This window comes from Poecile atricapillus, chromosome 4 (genome assembly GCF_030490865.1).
Source record: "Poecile atricapillus isolate bPoeAtr1 chromosome 4, bPoeAtr1.hap1, whole genome shotgun sequence".
NCBI lineage: Eukaryota > Metazoa > Chordata > Aves > Passeriformes > Paridae > Poecile > Poecile atricapillus.
The window spans coordinates 74972501-74988537 of NC_081252.1; the positions used below are offsets into that span (position 1 = coordinate 74972501).

At 51.9% G+C, this 16037-nt stretch overlaps 1 protein-coding gene across 9 annotated transcripts in view; it reads left to right on the forward strand.

Moving 5' to 3' along the window:
• Positions 1-16037, forward strand: part of DYSF (dysferlin) — an 80521-nt gene that overhangs the window by 17383 nt on the left and 47101 nt on the right. For all 9 annotated transcript variants that reach the window (XM_058837715.1, XM_058837721.1, XM_058837719.1 and 6 more), the window contains 14 exons: positions 13-190; positions 1183-1307; positions 2136-2242; positions 4535-4727; positions 5415-5570; positions 7667-7798; positions 8106-8272; positions 8550-8664; positions 8756-8861; positions 9498-9640; positions 10998-11171; positions 11832-11937; positions 12190-12267; positions 15357-15538. In XM_058837715.1, the coding sequence (XP_058693698.1) occupies positions 13-190; positions 1183-1307; positions 2136-2242; positions 4535-4727; positions 5415-5570; positions 7667-7798; positions 8106-8272; positions 8550-8664; positions 8756-8861; positions 9498-9640; positions 10998-11171; positions 11832-11937; positions 12190-12267; positions 15357-15538 (1962 nt within the window). The remainder of the gene's footprint in view (positions 1-12; positions 191-1182; positions 1308-2135; positions 2243-4534; positions 4728-5414; positions 5571-7666; positions 7799-8105; positions 8273-8549; positions 8665-8755; positions 8862-9497; positions 9641-10997; positions 11172-11831; positions 11938-12189; positions 12268-15356; positions 15539-16037) is intronic.

A 16037-nucleotide genomic window follows, 5' to 3' on the forward strand; every position in this document is an offset into this window, starting at 1 on the left:
TCCGTATTCCAGAAATACCTGCGCCGACGGAAATATTCCCTCTTTGCCGCCTTCTACTCGGCCACGATGCTCCAGGGCGTGGACGGCGCCATCCAGTTCGAGGTCAGCATCGGGAATTACGGCAACAAGTTTGACACCACCTGCCTGCCCCTGGCCTCCACCACCCAGTACAGCCGGGCCGTCTTCGATGGTGAGCACGGCACGGATCCCGTCCTTCGGGATGATCCGAACCCGGCTGGCGGAAGAGAATCCCGGAATTATGGAATGGTTTGGGTTGGGAGGGGCTTGAAGGTTGTTTGGTTTTGTGGGTCGGGGAGCGTTCTGCTGTCCCAGGTGGATCCAAGTCCATCCCAACCTGGCCTTGGGCGCTGCGAGGGATCCAGGGGCAGCCCCAGCAAATCTGGGAATTGCAGAATCCCAGGCAGGAATTCCTTGCCAAGATCCCAGCCCAATCTCCCCTTTCCCTTGGGAAGCCATTCCCTGGCTCCTGTCCCTGCAGCCCTTGGCCCCAGTCCCTCTCCAGCTCTCCTGGAGCCCCTGCAGGGACTCTCAGCATTCCCTGGGTTTTGCCCTTCTCCAGGGGAACATTCCCAGCTCTCCCAGAGCAGAGGGGCTCCAGAATCCTGGAATCCTTTGAATGGGAATGGACCTTCAATCCCATCCCATTCCCAGCCCATCCATGTTGAGGACACCCCTCACCATCCCAGGTTGCTCCAATCCCAGTGTCCAGCCTGGCCTTGGACACTTCCAGGGATCCAGGGGAAGCCAGAGGTTGTGTCCAGGTGATCCTGCTGAAGGTGTCCCTGCTTGGACCAGACAATTCCAGAGGGTTTTCCCACCTCAGCCCTTTGGGAATTTGTGTCTGGGATGGAGCAGGGAAGCCGAGACTTCTCTCAGCTCCGTGAGGTGGTTTTTGGGAGCACCTTTCCCTGGCCTTTCCCTGGCTCCCATCCTCATCCCACCAGGAATGTTGAGCTGGTTTCTGGCATCCCTACCAGAGCCGCGGAGTCAGATCCCATTGGATCTCGGTGACATCTCAAGGATTTGCACAGCACCATTCCCACCTTTCTCCCAAACACCTTCAGTGGCGAATTCCCATCCCAATCCCGCTCTTCCCCCTTCATCCCCGGCTCCCAAGGGGTGGATCCCGTTATCCTGAGGTGACACTGTGCTGTCCCCCAGGTTGTCACTACTATTACCTGCCCTGGGGGAATGTGAAGCCGGTGGTGGTGCTCTCCTCCTACTGGGAGGACATCAGCCACCGCATGGATGCCCAGAACCTCCTGCTCCACGGAGCCGAGCGGCTGGTGAGTGCCTGGGAACATCCTGGGATCCTGGGAACATCCCTGGGGACACCGGGAGAGGACAGAGGCCACCTGGGGGTGGGGAGTGTCTGGTGACACGGATTCAGTGTGTCCGCTGGAGGAGGAGCTTCATGGAGTCACAGAATCCCGGAATGGGTTGGGTGGGAAGGGATCTTAAATCCCATCCCATTCCCACCCATCCCACTGTCCCAGGTGGATCCAACCCGGCCTTGGGCATTCCCAGGGATCCAGGGGCAGCCCCAGCAAATCTGGGAATTGCAGAATCCCAGGCAGGAATTCCTTGCCAAGATCCCAGCCCAATCTCCCCTTTCCCTTGGGAAGCCATTCCCTGGCTCCTGTCCCTGCAGCCCTTGGCCCCAGTCCCTCTCCAGATCTCCTGGAGCCCCTGCAGGGACTCTCAGCATTCCCAGGATTTTGCCCTTCTCCAGGTGAACATTCCCAGCTCTCCCAGAGCTGAGGGGCTCCAGAATCCTGGAATGGTTTGGGTTTGGAGAAACCTTAAATCCCATCCCATTCCATGTTTAGGGATTCCTGCCATGATCCCAGGTTGCTCCAAGCCCTGTCCGACCTGGAGACAATTCCAGGGATTCAGGGGCCATCCTTCAGCTCCTGAGCGATTTCTGACATTTCCTGTCAGATTTCCCTGTTGGTTCCCCTGGATTTCCAAAAACTTGGATGCAGATCCCTGGTGGGACCCGGAGTGGAATCTCTGATCCCAGGGAGCTTCCTCAACCCTTTGCTGGAAATGTCCTGGAAGCGGGATGGGATTCCAGGTGATTCCATAACTCCTGATCCCCATTTTTCCTGCAGGAAGCAAACCTGGAGAAGGTCCTGGTGGCCCTGAAATCCAACCGCTCTCCAACAGAGCTGGAGGCCCTGGGATCCCAACTGCTCGATGATGTCATCTCCGACTGCAGGTATTCGGGAATTCGGGATGGGAAACCTTTCCTGACCTTTCTTCTTGATCTTGTAAGGAACCACTGCCTCCACCCCTCTTCTCCTTTTTCTGCCTTTTTTTTCCCTCCTTTTTTCTCCGTTTTCCCCACTTTTCCTTCTCTTTTCCCAGTTCTTCTCCTTTTTTCTCCTCCAATTTTCCTCCCTTTTTTCTCCTCCAATTTTCCTCCCTTTTTTCCCCCTTTTCCTCCCTTTTTTTCCCTTTCCCCCCCTTTTCCCTTTTATCCCTTTTTAGTTCCTTTTCCTGCCTTCTCCCACCTTTTTTCTTTCTTTTCTAATTTCTCCTCTCCTTTCCCCCTTTTCCTGCCTTTTACCAGTTTATTTTTATTCATTTTCCCCCTTTTTTTCCAGTTTTTCCTTTTCACTCTTTTCCCCCTCTCCCCTTCTCCATTTTTTTTTTGCTTTTTTCCTTTTCTCCCTTCCCTTTTTTTCTATTTCTTTCTTTTTCCTCTTTTTTCCCTTCTTTTCCCTTTTTCTCAGTTTTATTTTTTTCCTTTTCTCCCCTTTTTTCCCCTTTTCCCCTACTCCCCTTTCCCTTTTTTTTTGTTTTTCCCCTTTTTTCAGTTTTTTCCCTTTTTCCTCCATTTCCCCCCTTTTTTCATTTCCCCCCTTTTCTCCCTTGTTTCCCTTTTCCTCTCTTCCCCTTTTTTCCATTTTTCTTTTTCCTGTTTTTTCCTAGTTTTGTTTTTTTCCCCCATTTTCCCCCTTTTTTGCCTTTTTTCCTTCTTTTCCCCCTTTTTCTCCTTTCCACCATTTTTTTCTTTTTTTCCCCTCCCTCTCCCTCCTTTTTCCCCCCTTTTTCCCACTTTTCCCACCTTTTCCCTTCTCATTCCCCCTGACTCCAAATCCCCATCCCTGGAAGTGTCCAAGGCCAGGCTGGACAGGACTTGGAGCAACCTGGGATAGTGGAAGATCCCAAACCATTCCATAATTCCCTGTTCTCCCCATTTACCTGCAATAAAAACTGGGATTTACAGATCCCAGTCCCAATTCCCAAGGTGGGAATGTCTCATCCTTAAAAATCTCATTTCCAAACCTCTCCACGGCCTAAAAATAAATTTATCTTTCCTTCCATCTATTTTTTCCGGAGGAAATCCTGATTTTCGGCTCAGGAGCCGGGAACAGGAAGTTCATTTATAGCAGCGGATCCATAAATCCTTGGATTTTACAGGAAAACCTCCCAGTTTGGCACCTGATCCATTTTTCCAGGAGCTGGGATCGATGGATATTAAAATGTGGGTGGGGCTCATTCCCATCCTGATTCCAGGGGCAATCCCGGCTCTTTTGCGCTTCCTGTTCCCAAATATCTTTGGTGGTTTCTCAATTCCTTGGAAACGCGCTGAAAATATGGAGAAACCATTAAAAATGGCCGGAAAATCCCACAAGAAGCTGGATCAGCTGTTGGGGGTGGATTTGGGATGGATTAATGACCATTAATGATGATTAATGACAATTAATGGCCTTTAATGATCATTGGTAACCACTAGTGATCATTAATAACCATTAATCACCATTAATGATGACTGGTGACCATTAATGACCATTAATGATGATGAGTGACCATTAATCACCTTTAGTGGTCATTAATGACCATGAATGATGATTGGTGACCATTAGTGACCATTAATCACCATTAATGACGTTTAATGATAACTGCTGACCATTAATGACCTTTAATGATCATTAATGACGACTGTTGAACATTAACCATCACTAATGACCTTTAATGATGACTAGTGTCCATTAATGACCATTAACAACCATCAGTGATGACTGGTGACTATTAGTGATCATTAATGACCATTAATCGCCATAAATGACCTTTAGTGATCATTGCTGACCTTTAACGATCATTAATGAACTTAAATGATGACTGGTGAACTTTAATGATGATTAACGAACTTAAGCGATGACTGGTGATCATTAATGATGATTGGTGACCATTAGTGACCAGTAATGACCATTAATAACCATAAATGACCTTTAGTGATCATTGCTGACCTTTAATGATCATTAATGAACTTAAATGATGACTGGTGAACTTTAATGATGATTAACAAACTTAAGTGATGACTGGTGACCATTAATGATGATTGGTGACCATTAGTGACCATTACAGACCTTTAATCATCATTAATGATGATTGGTGACCATTAATGATGATTAATGACAACTAACGACCCTTAATGACCTTTAATGACCTTCAAGGTCCATCCCGATCCAGCCCAATCCCTGATTCCCACCTCTCCCTGCAGCCTGAAGCTTCCCGATGTCCTGGGGAAGGCGTCCAGCACCCACCTGGATCAGAACCTTTTCCGCTTCCGGAGCACCCACCTGGAGCAGATCCTGAAGGTGGCCCTGAGGCTGAAGCACGAGAATTCCAGCCTTTCCCAAATCCTGGATCAGGCTGAGGATTGGCTGTGCCGGCTCCGGGCCATGGCGGAGGAGGTGACACTTCTTGGTTTTCCCATTGGGGTTTTTGTGGGAAGCGGGGCTGATGTTCCATCCCGACTCCCAAATCCATGGATTCTCCATGGTTTGGCCATGGAATAGTTGAGTTTGGTCTTGCTCATGGATGAGTTGAGGTCAACTCATGGATAGGGAGCAGCCCTGGGAGAAGGATTTGGAATGTTGGTGGGTGGGAAACTCCCTGTGCTCCAGGCTGATCCCACAGCAGGAAAAGGGGAATTCTGCCCGTCTGCCAAGGAGAAAAAGCTGGGAATCCTGGGAATGTCCCCCTGGAGAAGGGAGAAATGCAGGGAATGCTGAGAGTCCCTGCAGGGGCTCCAGGAGAGCTGGAGAGGGACTGGGGCCAAGGGCTGCAGGGACAGGAGCCAGGGAATGGCTTCCCAAGGGAAAGGGGAGATTGGGCTGGGATCTTGGCAAGGAATTCCTGCCTGGGATCCTGCAATTCCCAGATTTCCCATGGCTGCCCCTGGATCCCTGGGAATGCCCAAGGTCAGGTTGAACACTGGGACTGGATCCACCTGGAGTAGTGGGAGCTGTCTCTGCCCATGGAATGGGATGGGATTTAAGATCCCTCCCTACCCAAACCATTCCATGATTTCACGATCCCATTCTGGGCCGTGCTGGTGGATCCCTCCCAACGGGATCCTACGGATTTGTGTTTTCCAGCCCCAGAACAGCCTCCCAGACATCGTCATCTGGATGCTCCAGGGGGACAAACGCGTGGCCTTCGCCCGCATCCCGGCCCACCAGGTCCTGTATTCCCGGAACATCTCCAACTGCTGCGGCCGGAACTGCGGGAAGCTCCAGACCATCTTCCTCAAGGTACCTTTGGAAACGTGTCCAGGTGGAATCTTGATTTTTCCAGTTTCTCCACTAAAAATTAATAAGAAACATGGAAAATCCAGCGGGGAAAGCTCAAATCCCAACGCGACGTTCAGACCCACTTCCATGGAATCATGGAAAGCTTTGGGTTGGGAGAGACCTTAAATCCCAACAGTTCCACCCCATCCATGGACAGCTTCCATTATCCCAGGTGGATCTGAGTCCATCCAACCTGGCCTTGGACAATTCCAGGGATCCAGGGGCAAGTCAGAGCTTCTCTGGGAATTCCAGCCCAGTTGAAACTGCAGGAAAAATTCCAAGTTGTGCTTCTGGTGGAGTCCAGCTCGTCCTCCATGGATCTGCAGCAGATTCCATGGATATCTCCCTCTATCCTGCAATTCTAAGGCAGGGAAGATTTTCCCCAGTTTGTGATTTTTTTTTAGGAAAATCAATTTTATTTTTTTTCATTTTTTAATATTTTTCCAAATTCCCGACCCTTTGCTGCTCTGGAAAGTTTTGGCTGCTGCCTCTTCTCCCAAGCACTTCCCGAGCTTTTCCCATCTCCAAGGATATTTCAGGTCTGGAAAATATCTTCAGGTAGCAGGAAATATCTTCCAGGAGCAGGAAATTAGAATGGAACAAGTTAAAAAAAAAAGGGAAATAAAATAAATGAAATAAAAATCCCCATTCCCAAACCAAAAATGAGCTCAAATCTCAAAACTGGGATTTTTCCTTATCCGTGATTTTCGGATGGAAAACCAGCAGCTCTCAGAGTGGGAAAAAATGGCTGGGATGGAGGGAAAAATGGCAGTGAGGAAAAAATTCCTGGAGATTGTTCCTGGTTTTGCTGAATGTGTGAGTTGGGTTTGCTGTCCTGACCCTGGAGGGTGTCCCTGACCTTGTCCTTGTCCCTGTCCATGTCCCTGACCTTGTCCCTTTCCTTTTCCATGTCCTTGTCCATTCCTTGTCCCTGAACTTGTCCATGTCCCTCTCCCTGTCCTTGACTTTGTCCTTGTCCATGATCTTTTCCATGTCATTGTCCTTTTCCTTGAGCTTGTCCATGTTCCTTTTCCTATCCTTGAACCTGTCCATGTCCCTCTCCCTGACCTTCTCCCTGGCCATGTCCTTGTCCCTCTCCCTGTCCCTGTCTTTATCCCTGTCCATGACCTTGTCCCTGTCCTTGTCCTTTTCCTTGTCCCAGTTCTTGTCCTTTTCCTTTTCCTTTTCCTTGTCCCTGATCTTGTCCATGTCCCTCTCCCTGACCCTGACCTTGTTCCTCTCCCTGAACTTCTCTCTTTCCATGTCCATGTCCCTATCCCTGATCCTGTCCCTGATCCTGTCCCTGATCCTGTCCCTGATCCTGTCCCTGTCCCTGATCCTGTCCCTGATCCTGTCCCTGTCCCTGATCCTATCCCTGATCCTGTCCCTGATCCTGTCCCTGTCCCTGATCCTGTCCCTGATCCTGTCCCTGTCCCTGATCCTGTCCCTGATCCTGTCCCTGATCCTATCCCTGATCCTGTCCCTGATCCTGTCCCTGATCCTGTCCCTGTCCCTAATCCTGTCCCTGATCCTGTCCCTGATTCTATCCCTGATCCTGTCCCTAATCCTGTCCCTGATCCTGTCCCTGATTCTATCCCTGATCCTATCCCTGATCCTGTCCCTGATCCTGTCCCTGTCCCTAATCCTGTCCCTGATCCTGTCCCTGATTCTATCCCTGATCCTATCCCTGATCCTGTCCCTGATCCTGTCCCTGATCCTGTCCCTGATCCTGTCCCTATCCCTGATCCTGTCCCTGATCCTGTCCCTGATCCTGTCCCTGATCCTGTCCCTGTCCCTGATCCTGTCCAGGACCACTGGAATTTTGAAGCTCCTCAAGGTCAGCCGGGGACACATTTTAGGGATGTCGATGGAGGCATTGGGATGATCCCTAAGGTCTTTTCTAACCTCAATTCCACGATCCCAAAGCGCTCCACCCACTCCTGATATTATCCCAACTGCTCCACATCCCACCTGCCCCATCCAGGAATCTTCATTCCGACCCTTCCAACCTCTGGGAATTCCCATGAATCCCTTCCTGGGGATCTTTTCCTTGGCAGTACCCGCAGGAGGAGACGATGGGGCCGCGGATCCCGGCGCAGATCCGGGTGCGGCTCTGGTTTGGATTGTCCGTGGATGAGAAGGAATTCAACCAATTCGCCGAGGGAAAACTCTCCGTCTTCGCCGAAACCGTGAGCATTCCCAAGGGATCCCCATCCCGGTGGGAAAAGGGGCTGGGCTGGACCTAAAACCTCATCGTTCCCTAAAAACTGTGGGAAGGAGGAGCTGTTTCCACCAGCTCAGCCTGGAATGCTGAGGGGAAAGTTGGGAATGAGACACGTTGTCCCTGACAACGGGAAAATCGGGATGCTATGGAATGGGTTGGGCTTTTCCCAGGAGGTCTGTCCCTCAGCAGGGATTATTCACGGGATTCTATGGGATTATTCATGGAATTCTGTTATTCCGGTCCCAAATACCTCTTTTTTTTGTCTCTCCCAGTACGAGAACCAGACCAAGCTGGCGCTGGTGGGGAACTGGGGCACCACCGGCCTCACTTATCCCAAATATTCCGACGTCACTGGCCGGATCAAGCTTCCCAAGGACAGCTTCCGGCCTTCCGTGGGATGGACCTGGGCCGGGGATTGGTTCGTCTGCCCGGAAAAGACGTGAGTGGGGCTTTTCCATCAGGAATTCCCAGGAATCCCAAAATCTGGGATGCCCCCGGGGTTCCTCGTCTGCGCTCGTGGATGTGATTCCCCCTCATCCAAATCTTGGGATGCTCCAAAACTGAGGAGCTTTGGGGTGGGATTTTTCATCCTGGTTTGGGTTTTTCCTGGGGGGAAACTTGGCTTGGAGGGGCGGGAGAAATTTGGGAGCGCTGAGGATGGCGCAGGAGGAGAGTGGGATGGAGAATCCTTGATTTTGGGTATTCCTGGGATTCAGGCTGTTGCACGACGTGGACGCCGGACACCTGAGCTTCGTGGAGGAGGTGTTTGAGAACCAGGTCCGGCTTCCCGGAGGGCAGTGGATCCACATGACGGATTCCTACACGGATGTGGTGAGGGAAAACTGGGAATTCTGGGAGCCGGGCTGGGATCCCAGGGGAAATTTAGGGATGGGTTTGAGGGTAAATTCCCTGTGTCCCACAGAATGGGGAGAAGGTCCTGCCCAAGGATGAGATCGAGTGTCCTCCAGGCTGGAAGTGGGAAGACGTGGAATGGGATACGGATCTCAACAGGGCTGTGGATGAGAAAGGTACCAAAGATGGAATTTTGGGATCCTGGGTTGGGGAATTTTGGGATCTGGGAAGTTTGGGAAGTTTGGGATTTCTTTCTATGGTCCATGGATGAGAACATTCCCAGGGCTGTGGATGAGAAAGGTACCAAAGATGGAATTTTGGGATCCTGGGTTGGGGAATTTTGGGATCTGGGAAGTTTGGGAAGTTTGGGATTTCTTTCTGTGGTCCATGGATGAGAACATTCCCCTGAGAACTGGATCAGGAGAAGGGATCAGGCTCCGAAGGATCCTTTTCCTGTGTCTCTGCCTGGAGATGTGGGATGGGAATTCTGGGAATTTCCAAAGGCAGTACTGGGATAATCTGGGAAGATCCCGGTGGAAAAGAAATGGAAAACAGCAGGCTGTAGAGTGCTGGGATGGTCCCGGACGTTGGAATGGTGGGAGGGAAGAGTCTCCAGGGTGGGATTTGGAGCCAAGAACCCCACGGATCCATCCCCGGGCATTCCAGAGGGATGGATTAGCCATCCAACAGGACGGAAATCCAGCTGGGAAATTTTCCTGGATTCAGCATTGAAGATTCCTGCTGGGATCCAAGGTTGGGCGGGGGGGGGAAGCTCTTCTCCCACCTCCACCAGCAATTCCCTTCTTCCCAAGGCTGGGAATACGGGATCACGATCCCACCGGAGCGCAAGCCCAAGGCCTGGGTGCCGGCGGAGAAGATGTTCCACACCAACCGGCGCCGGCGCTGGGTGCGGCTCCGCCGGCGCGACCTGGAGCACATGGAAGCCATGAAAAAGGTGGGATGGGCCGGGAGAAGGAGCCACTGGATCGGGTGGGTGCCCGGCTTTGGCAGGATCTGCTTTTCCTTGGAGATTTGGGGAGGGATCGTCCCGGTTTCTGGTGGAAAACGCCACATTCCCAGGGGTGGGGAATGTTCCGGAGGGATTGACCGGGATGTGGGGTGGGATGGGGAGATCCAGGAGAGTCCTGGAGTGTGGGAAAGGAGGGACGGCCGATGTTCCCCGGTTGTCCCTATCCCGCTTCCCTCTAGATGGTGCCATTGGACCGGGAATGCCACTCCGGCTCCTCCGCCCCCTGACGCTTCCCAAGGCCATTTGTCTCCCTTCCCAGAAATTTTTCGGGATAATTGTAGTCACCCCGTTTGCTGTGGGTGTCACTGGGAGAAAAAATTTCTAGGGATTGGTGTGGATGATCCAGGGAGAAATTCCAGAGGTGGCAGAGCTGGGGGGGGGTGTCGGGATGATGGCAAAGGGAAAAGCGGGATGGGAAGTGGATCTGCTGGAATTCCAGCGATCCCGCTCCAAGTGGGAATCATCCCAGGGATTGGTGAAGGGCTGCATTCCCAGTGGTGGATCCAGCAGTGTTAATGGATTGGGAGAATCCAGCTCCATCCTGGGAAGTGCCCAAGGCCAGGCTGGACACTGGGGCTTGGAGCAACCTGGGATAGGGAAGTGTCCCTGCCCATGGATGGGGTGGGAACGGGATGGGATTGAAAGTCACTTCCAACCCAAATCATTCCAGGATTTTGGCTCTGGAGCCAGGCTGGGAGAGCTGGGAATGTTCCCCTGGAGAAGGGCAAAATGCAGGGAATGCTGAGAGTCCCTGCAGGGGCTCCAGGAGAGCTGGAGAGGGACTGGGGCCAAGGGCTGCAGGGACAGGAGCCAGGGAATGGCTTCCCAAGGGAAAGGGGAGATTGGGCTGGGATCTTGGCAAGGAATTCCTGCCTGGGATTCTGCAATTCCCAGATTTGCTGGGGCTGCCCCTGGAGCCCTGGGAATGCCCAAGGCTGGGTTGGGATGGATTTGGATCCACCTGGGATGGTGGGAGCTGTCCCTGGGTTGGAATGGGATGGGATTTAAGGTCCCTTTCCCACTCCAAGCATTCCATGATTCCATGACGATCTCCAATGCATTTCCCAACCTTAACTTAATGGCCCCAGCGACCTTTCCCAACCTCAATATTCCTGTGACCCTCTAAACAATTCCATGACTCCATTCCACGATTCCAACCCGGGGGAGACCCAGGGAAAACCTGGGGGTGGAACAACCGTATCCAACAACATCCCAAAAAAACCTAAATCCACCTTCTGGATCAATCCTGGAAAAACTGATCCCTGCGATCCCTGTCCGGCAGCACAAGCAGGAGGAGCTGGATGGGGACGGTTGGGAATACGCTTCCCTCTTTGGCTGGCGCTTCCACCTCCAGCAGCGCCGCTCCGACGCCTTCCGCCGGCGCCGCTGGAGACGCCGGATGGAGCCTCTGGAACGCACCGGCCCCGCTGCCGTCTTCGCCTTGGAAGGGGCTCTGGTAGGGAACAGCTTCTCCCATTCCCGAATTTCCACCTGGGAATGTTATCGGCCGCTCGTTATCGGCCGCTCGTTATCCGCTTCCCGTTATCCCCTTATCCGCCCTGTTGGTTCCCTCTTTTCCCTGGTTGTTCCTGGCTTTCTCCACACTCTGGATTTCCCAATCCGCCGCTTTTCCAATTGGTTCCGTCAGAGCCAAAGCAGCACAAAGCTCCCATTCTGTGTTTTTATGGAATTTTTTCCTCTCCTCTTTGGCATTTTTTTCCCCCCGTCTTTCCTTGCTCTGTCTTTCCCTCCAATCCAGAGTTGATCCCTTTGGGATAAAAGCGGCTCCGTGGTGTTTTCCAAGAGCTGCTCCCATTTTGGGGGATCCCGGCTGCTTCCCTCACCCAGAGCTCCTGGCAGGATTGTTCCCGTTCCCCTTTTTCCCGTGGGATCCGCAAATGGGAATTCTCAGCCTCGGAAATCCCTCCTTTTCCCGCAAATATTCCAAGGCCAGAGGGGAATTAGGAGAACTCCAAGAGCTTTTCCAACCTAAATTTTAGGATTCTGGGGAATGCTGGAAGCCCAGACTCCACTTGGACATCCCAGAGAATTCCTTCCCATGGGGAATCCCGGAGGCGATCCCGGCATTCCCGACTTTCCGTTGTTTTCCTTGCAGGGAGGAGTGACGGACGACAGGAGCGACGATGGAAAATCCGACGGAAAATCCGCGTCCACCCTGAGCTTTGGAGTCAACAGACCCACGATCTCCTGCATTTTTGACTGTAAGGGTCCCAGGGGAGCGGGAAAGGCGTTTCCCATCCTTTTCCAAGGAAAAAGACGGGAAAAGAGAGGTGGAAAAAGGGTGGAGAGGAGGACGGTGCTCGTGGGAACATCCACAGGCTCCGGGATCGGTGCTTGGGATACCCTGGGGGGATTAAGCTGGAATTATCTTGGATGGGAGGTTGGGAATGATGGAATACCTTTTCCATATATTTTTCCTGGGCTCTTTTCCATGTTTCCCGTTCTTCCGGCAGCCGGGAACAGATTCCACCTGCGCTGTTACCTGTACCAGGCGCGGGATCTCATCGCCATGGACAAGGACAGCTTCTCCGGTGAGTCCGGATCTGCACCGGCATGGAATTCCGGGAACAGAGGGATCATCCCATGGGCTGGGGCAATTCCCGCCATGCCAGGTGGATCCAAGTCCATCCCAACCCAGCCTTGGGCATTCCCATGGATCCAGGGATCCACAGCAAATCTGGGAATTGCAGAATCCCAGGCAGGAATTCCTTGCCAAGATCCCAGCCCAATCTCCCCTTTCCCTTGGGAAGCCATTCCCTGGCTCCTGTCCCTGCATTCCTTGTTCCCAGTCCCTCTCCAGCTCTCCTGGAGCTCCTTTAGGCCTGGAATGGGCTCCAAGGAATCTCTGGAGCTTTTCCTTCTCCGGGCTGGATATGATGGAGCACAGGGAGAAACTTCCATGGGATGTGCCCGGGGAAAATTCCAGAGGGTGACAGGATTTAATCAGGATCTCGGCACAGTCCGGCCCCTTCTTCTCCAGCATCCTCAGGAAATTCCTTGTTGGATTTGATCCAGCGCAAATTTCCCAGTTGGATCCAGATGATCCCTAAGGTCCCTTCCACCCCAAAACAGTCTGGAATTCCATGATTCCATAATTCCTTAACATCCCCCTTCTCCCAGCTGGACAGGGGCCAGCAGGCCCTGGAGTTTGGGATTTAGGGAAGGGATTCCCATGGAAAAAGGGAATCCGGGTGGAAAACAGCTTTGTCTGCTGCTCCATCCATTCCCAGCATAATTCCAGGGATTTCTGAAATTCCCAGGATTGTGCTGGTGTGGTCAGGGTTTCCCATGCTGGGTTTTTTTGGGATAGGAAAGAAATTGTAATAGGAGAAATCCTGTTATCCATGGGATTTCCATGCTGGTTGGATGCAGGTGGAAGATTCCTTTGGAATGTGGTTGAGGGGAGAAGGAATTCCTGGAATGATTGGAAAATCCCACATCCTCATCCCTGGAGGCTGGGCTGGGCCATCCCAGGATTATTCCAATTCCCATGGGAATTTCCAGAGGGGTTTGGGTGGGATTTCCCTCCAGATTCCGGGATTTAAACCCCCCCTTGGAACAACACATCCCGGGAATAATGGGAAACAGGGACAATCCCAAAAGTGGGGAATCAGCTGGATCGTGACCTTGAGGGAATCCTGCTTTTCCCAGTAGTTGGAATAATGTGATTTTTTTGGGAATAAACACCCCGGAGCATCCAAAAAAAAGAAAAATTAAAAAAAAAAATCCCCCAGTGTCTGCTCCCACCTGGAATTCCCACAAAAGGCTCCTTGTCGGGATGAGGAGGTGGGAGTGAGGTGAGCTCATGGCCCGGGAGGGGAGTCCGGAATCGTTTTCCTTTGGAAAAATCCCGGCCAAGGACAACACGAGCAGCAACGTTCCACAATGCGGGATTGTGATTCCCGCTGCCGGGAATAAAGGAGTTCATTAAAGGGGCTCGGCAGTTGGAAAAATAAACATTCCCTGCTCCCAACAAAGGGGCTTTAGAGAGGCTTCCATGAAAAAAATAAAAAGGAGGAGAAGGGAGGGAAAATGGGGAAAAGAAATAAAAAAAAAAAAAAAAAGGGAAAAGCAGCTCCAAATCCAGGGTTTTTTGTTTGTTGTAATGGATTTGGCCCAGGAAAAGTGGGAAAGGCTCTTCCCGGAGAGGTTTGTTGGGAATGTCCGAGTGGCCCCGGCTTGTTAGGCACGGATAGAGGGGGAAATCCGAGTGCTGGTGCCCTCATTCCATGGAAAAGGGGGAAAAGGGGGAATGCTGCTGGGATCAGCTGGTCCTGATTGGGATCTGGATCCAGGGATGCAGGATTTTCCTGGAATTTGAATCCAGGGATGTAGGATGTTCCTGGGATCTGAATCCAGGAATTTGGGATGTTCCTGGGATCTGAATCCAGGAATTTGGGATTTGAATTCAGAGATGTAGGATGTTCCCGGGATCTGTATCCAGGGATGTCTGGGATAATCCTGGGATCCGAATCCAGGGATGTGGGATGTTCCTGGGATCTGGATCCAGGGATGTCTGGGATAATCCTGGGATCTGAATCCAGGGATGTCTGGGATTTTCCTGGGATCTGAATCCAGGGATGTCTGGGATTTTCCTGGGATCTGAATCCAGGGATGTGGGATTTTCCTGAGATCAGGATCCAGGGATGTGGGATTTTCCTGGAATTTGAAACCAGGGATGTAGGATGTTCCTGGGATCTGAATCCAGGGATGTCTGGAATAATCCTGGGATGTGGGATTTTTCCTGGGATGAATCCAGGAATTTGGGATTTTCCTGGGATTTGAATCCAGGGATGTAGGATGTTCCTGGGATCCGAATCCAGGGATGTCTGGGATAATCCTGGGATCTGAATCCAGGAATTTGGGATTTTCCTGGGATCTGAATCCAGGGATGTGGAATGTTCCTGGGATCCAAATCCAGGAATTTGGGATTTTCCTGGAATTTGAATCCAGGGATGTAGATGTTCCTGGGATCTGAATCCAGGGATGTGGGATTTTCCTGGGATTTGAATCCAGGGATGTGGAATGTTCTTGGGATCCAAATCCAGGGATGTGTGGGATAATCCTGGGATCTGCATCCCGGAATTCGGGACAATCCTGGAAGCGGCAGCCTTTGGCTCTCATTAAAGCTCCCCGGGATGTGTGAGATGTTCCCAGAATCTGCACCCAGGGATGTGTGGGATGGTCCCCACCCTCCCAGCCAGGAATTTCTCCCCAGAATCCCACTCCAATCCCCCCTTTCCCAGTGGAAGCCATTCCCTGTCTCCTGTCCCTCCAGCCCTTATCCCAAATCCTTCTCCAGCTCTCCTGGAGCTGCTTTAGGCCCTGGAAGTGGCTCCAAGATTTCCCTGGATCTCTAGAACAATCTCAACTCTCAGACTGAGCCTTTTCCAGGCAGAAAAACGCCTGGAAAACCTGGCACTCTGGGCTTGGAATGCCGAATTCCAGGCGGGATAGACGAGGCTGCTCCTTTATCCTCAAGCAAGACCTGAGGGACCTCAGGATGAGATGGAACGAGCTGAGAATTCCCAGATTCTTTGGGAGCCGGTTCTGGATGGAGCTTGGAATTCTGGGAAGAGCCGGGCTCCATCCCTGTATCCCATTCCTTGAATTCCCGCAGATCCCTACGCCATCGTCTCCTTCCTGCACCAGAGCCAGAAGACGGTGGTGGAGAAGAACACCCTGAATCCCACCTGGGATCAGACCCTGATCTTCTACGAGATCGAGATTTTCGGGAATTCTCGGGACGTGGCCGAGTGCCCGCCCAACATCCTGGTGGAAATCTACGACCACGACACCTACGTGAGTGCGGCGATTCCCGCCGGGAATTCCCGGCCTCTGGAATCTCTGGTGTCTCTGGGGTGGCTCAGGATTTGAGGTAGATGATCCAGAGGGGAAAATTCCAGGGAAAACCCCGTGGCGTCCTTGAGGTTGCGTTCATTCCTCACCCTCATTTAAAGTGGGGAAATTAACGGGGATTCCTCATGGAAAAAACCTTGGGATGAAGTTGGAAGCAGTCAGGGAAGTAGGACAATGCCCTCTGCTGTTTTCCATGTCCAAAGGGATTGGGAATGATGGAATTTTGGGGGGATGGTGGCGGGAACTTGAGGTTTTTCCCACAAAAACCGGGCTGGAAAGAAACCCCAAATCCTGGAAAAACCACGGAGGGAATTTCTGTTGAAAAATGCTTGGAATACACCTTGGGAAGGGCTTGGGAATATCTCAGGCATCTTTTTCCCTCTTTCCTGCTCCTTCCCAGCAGGAAGCAGGAAAAATTCCAAAGATCCCGGTGCAGGGCAGG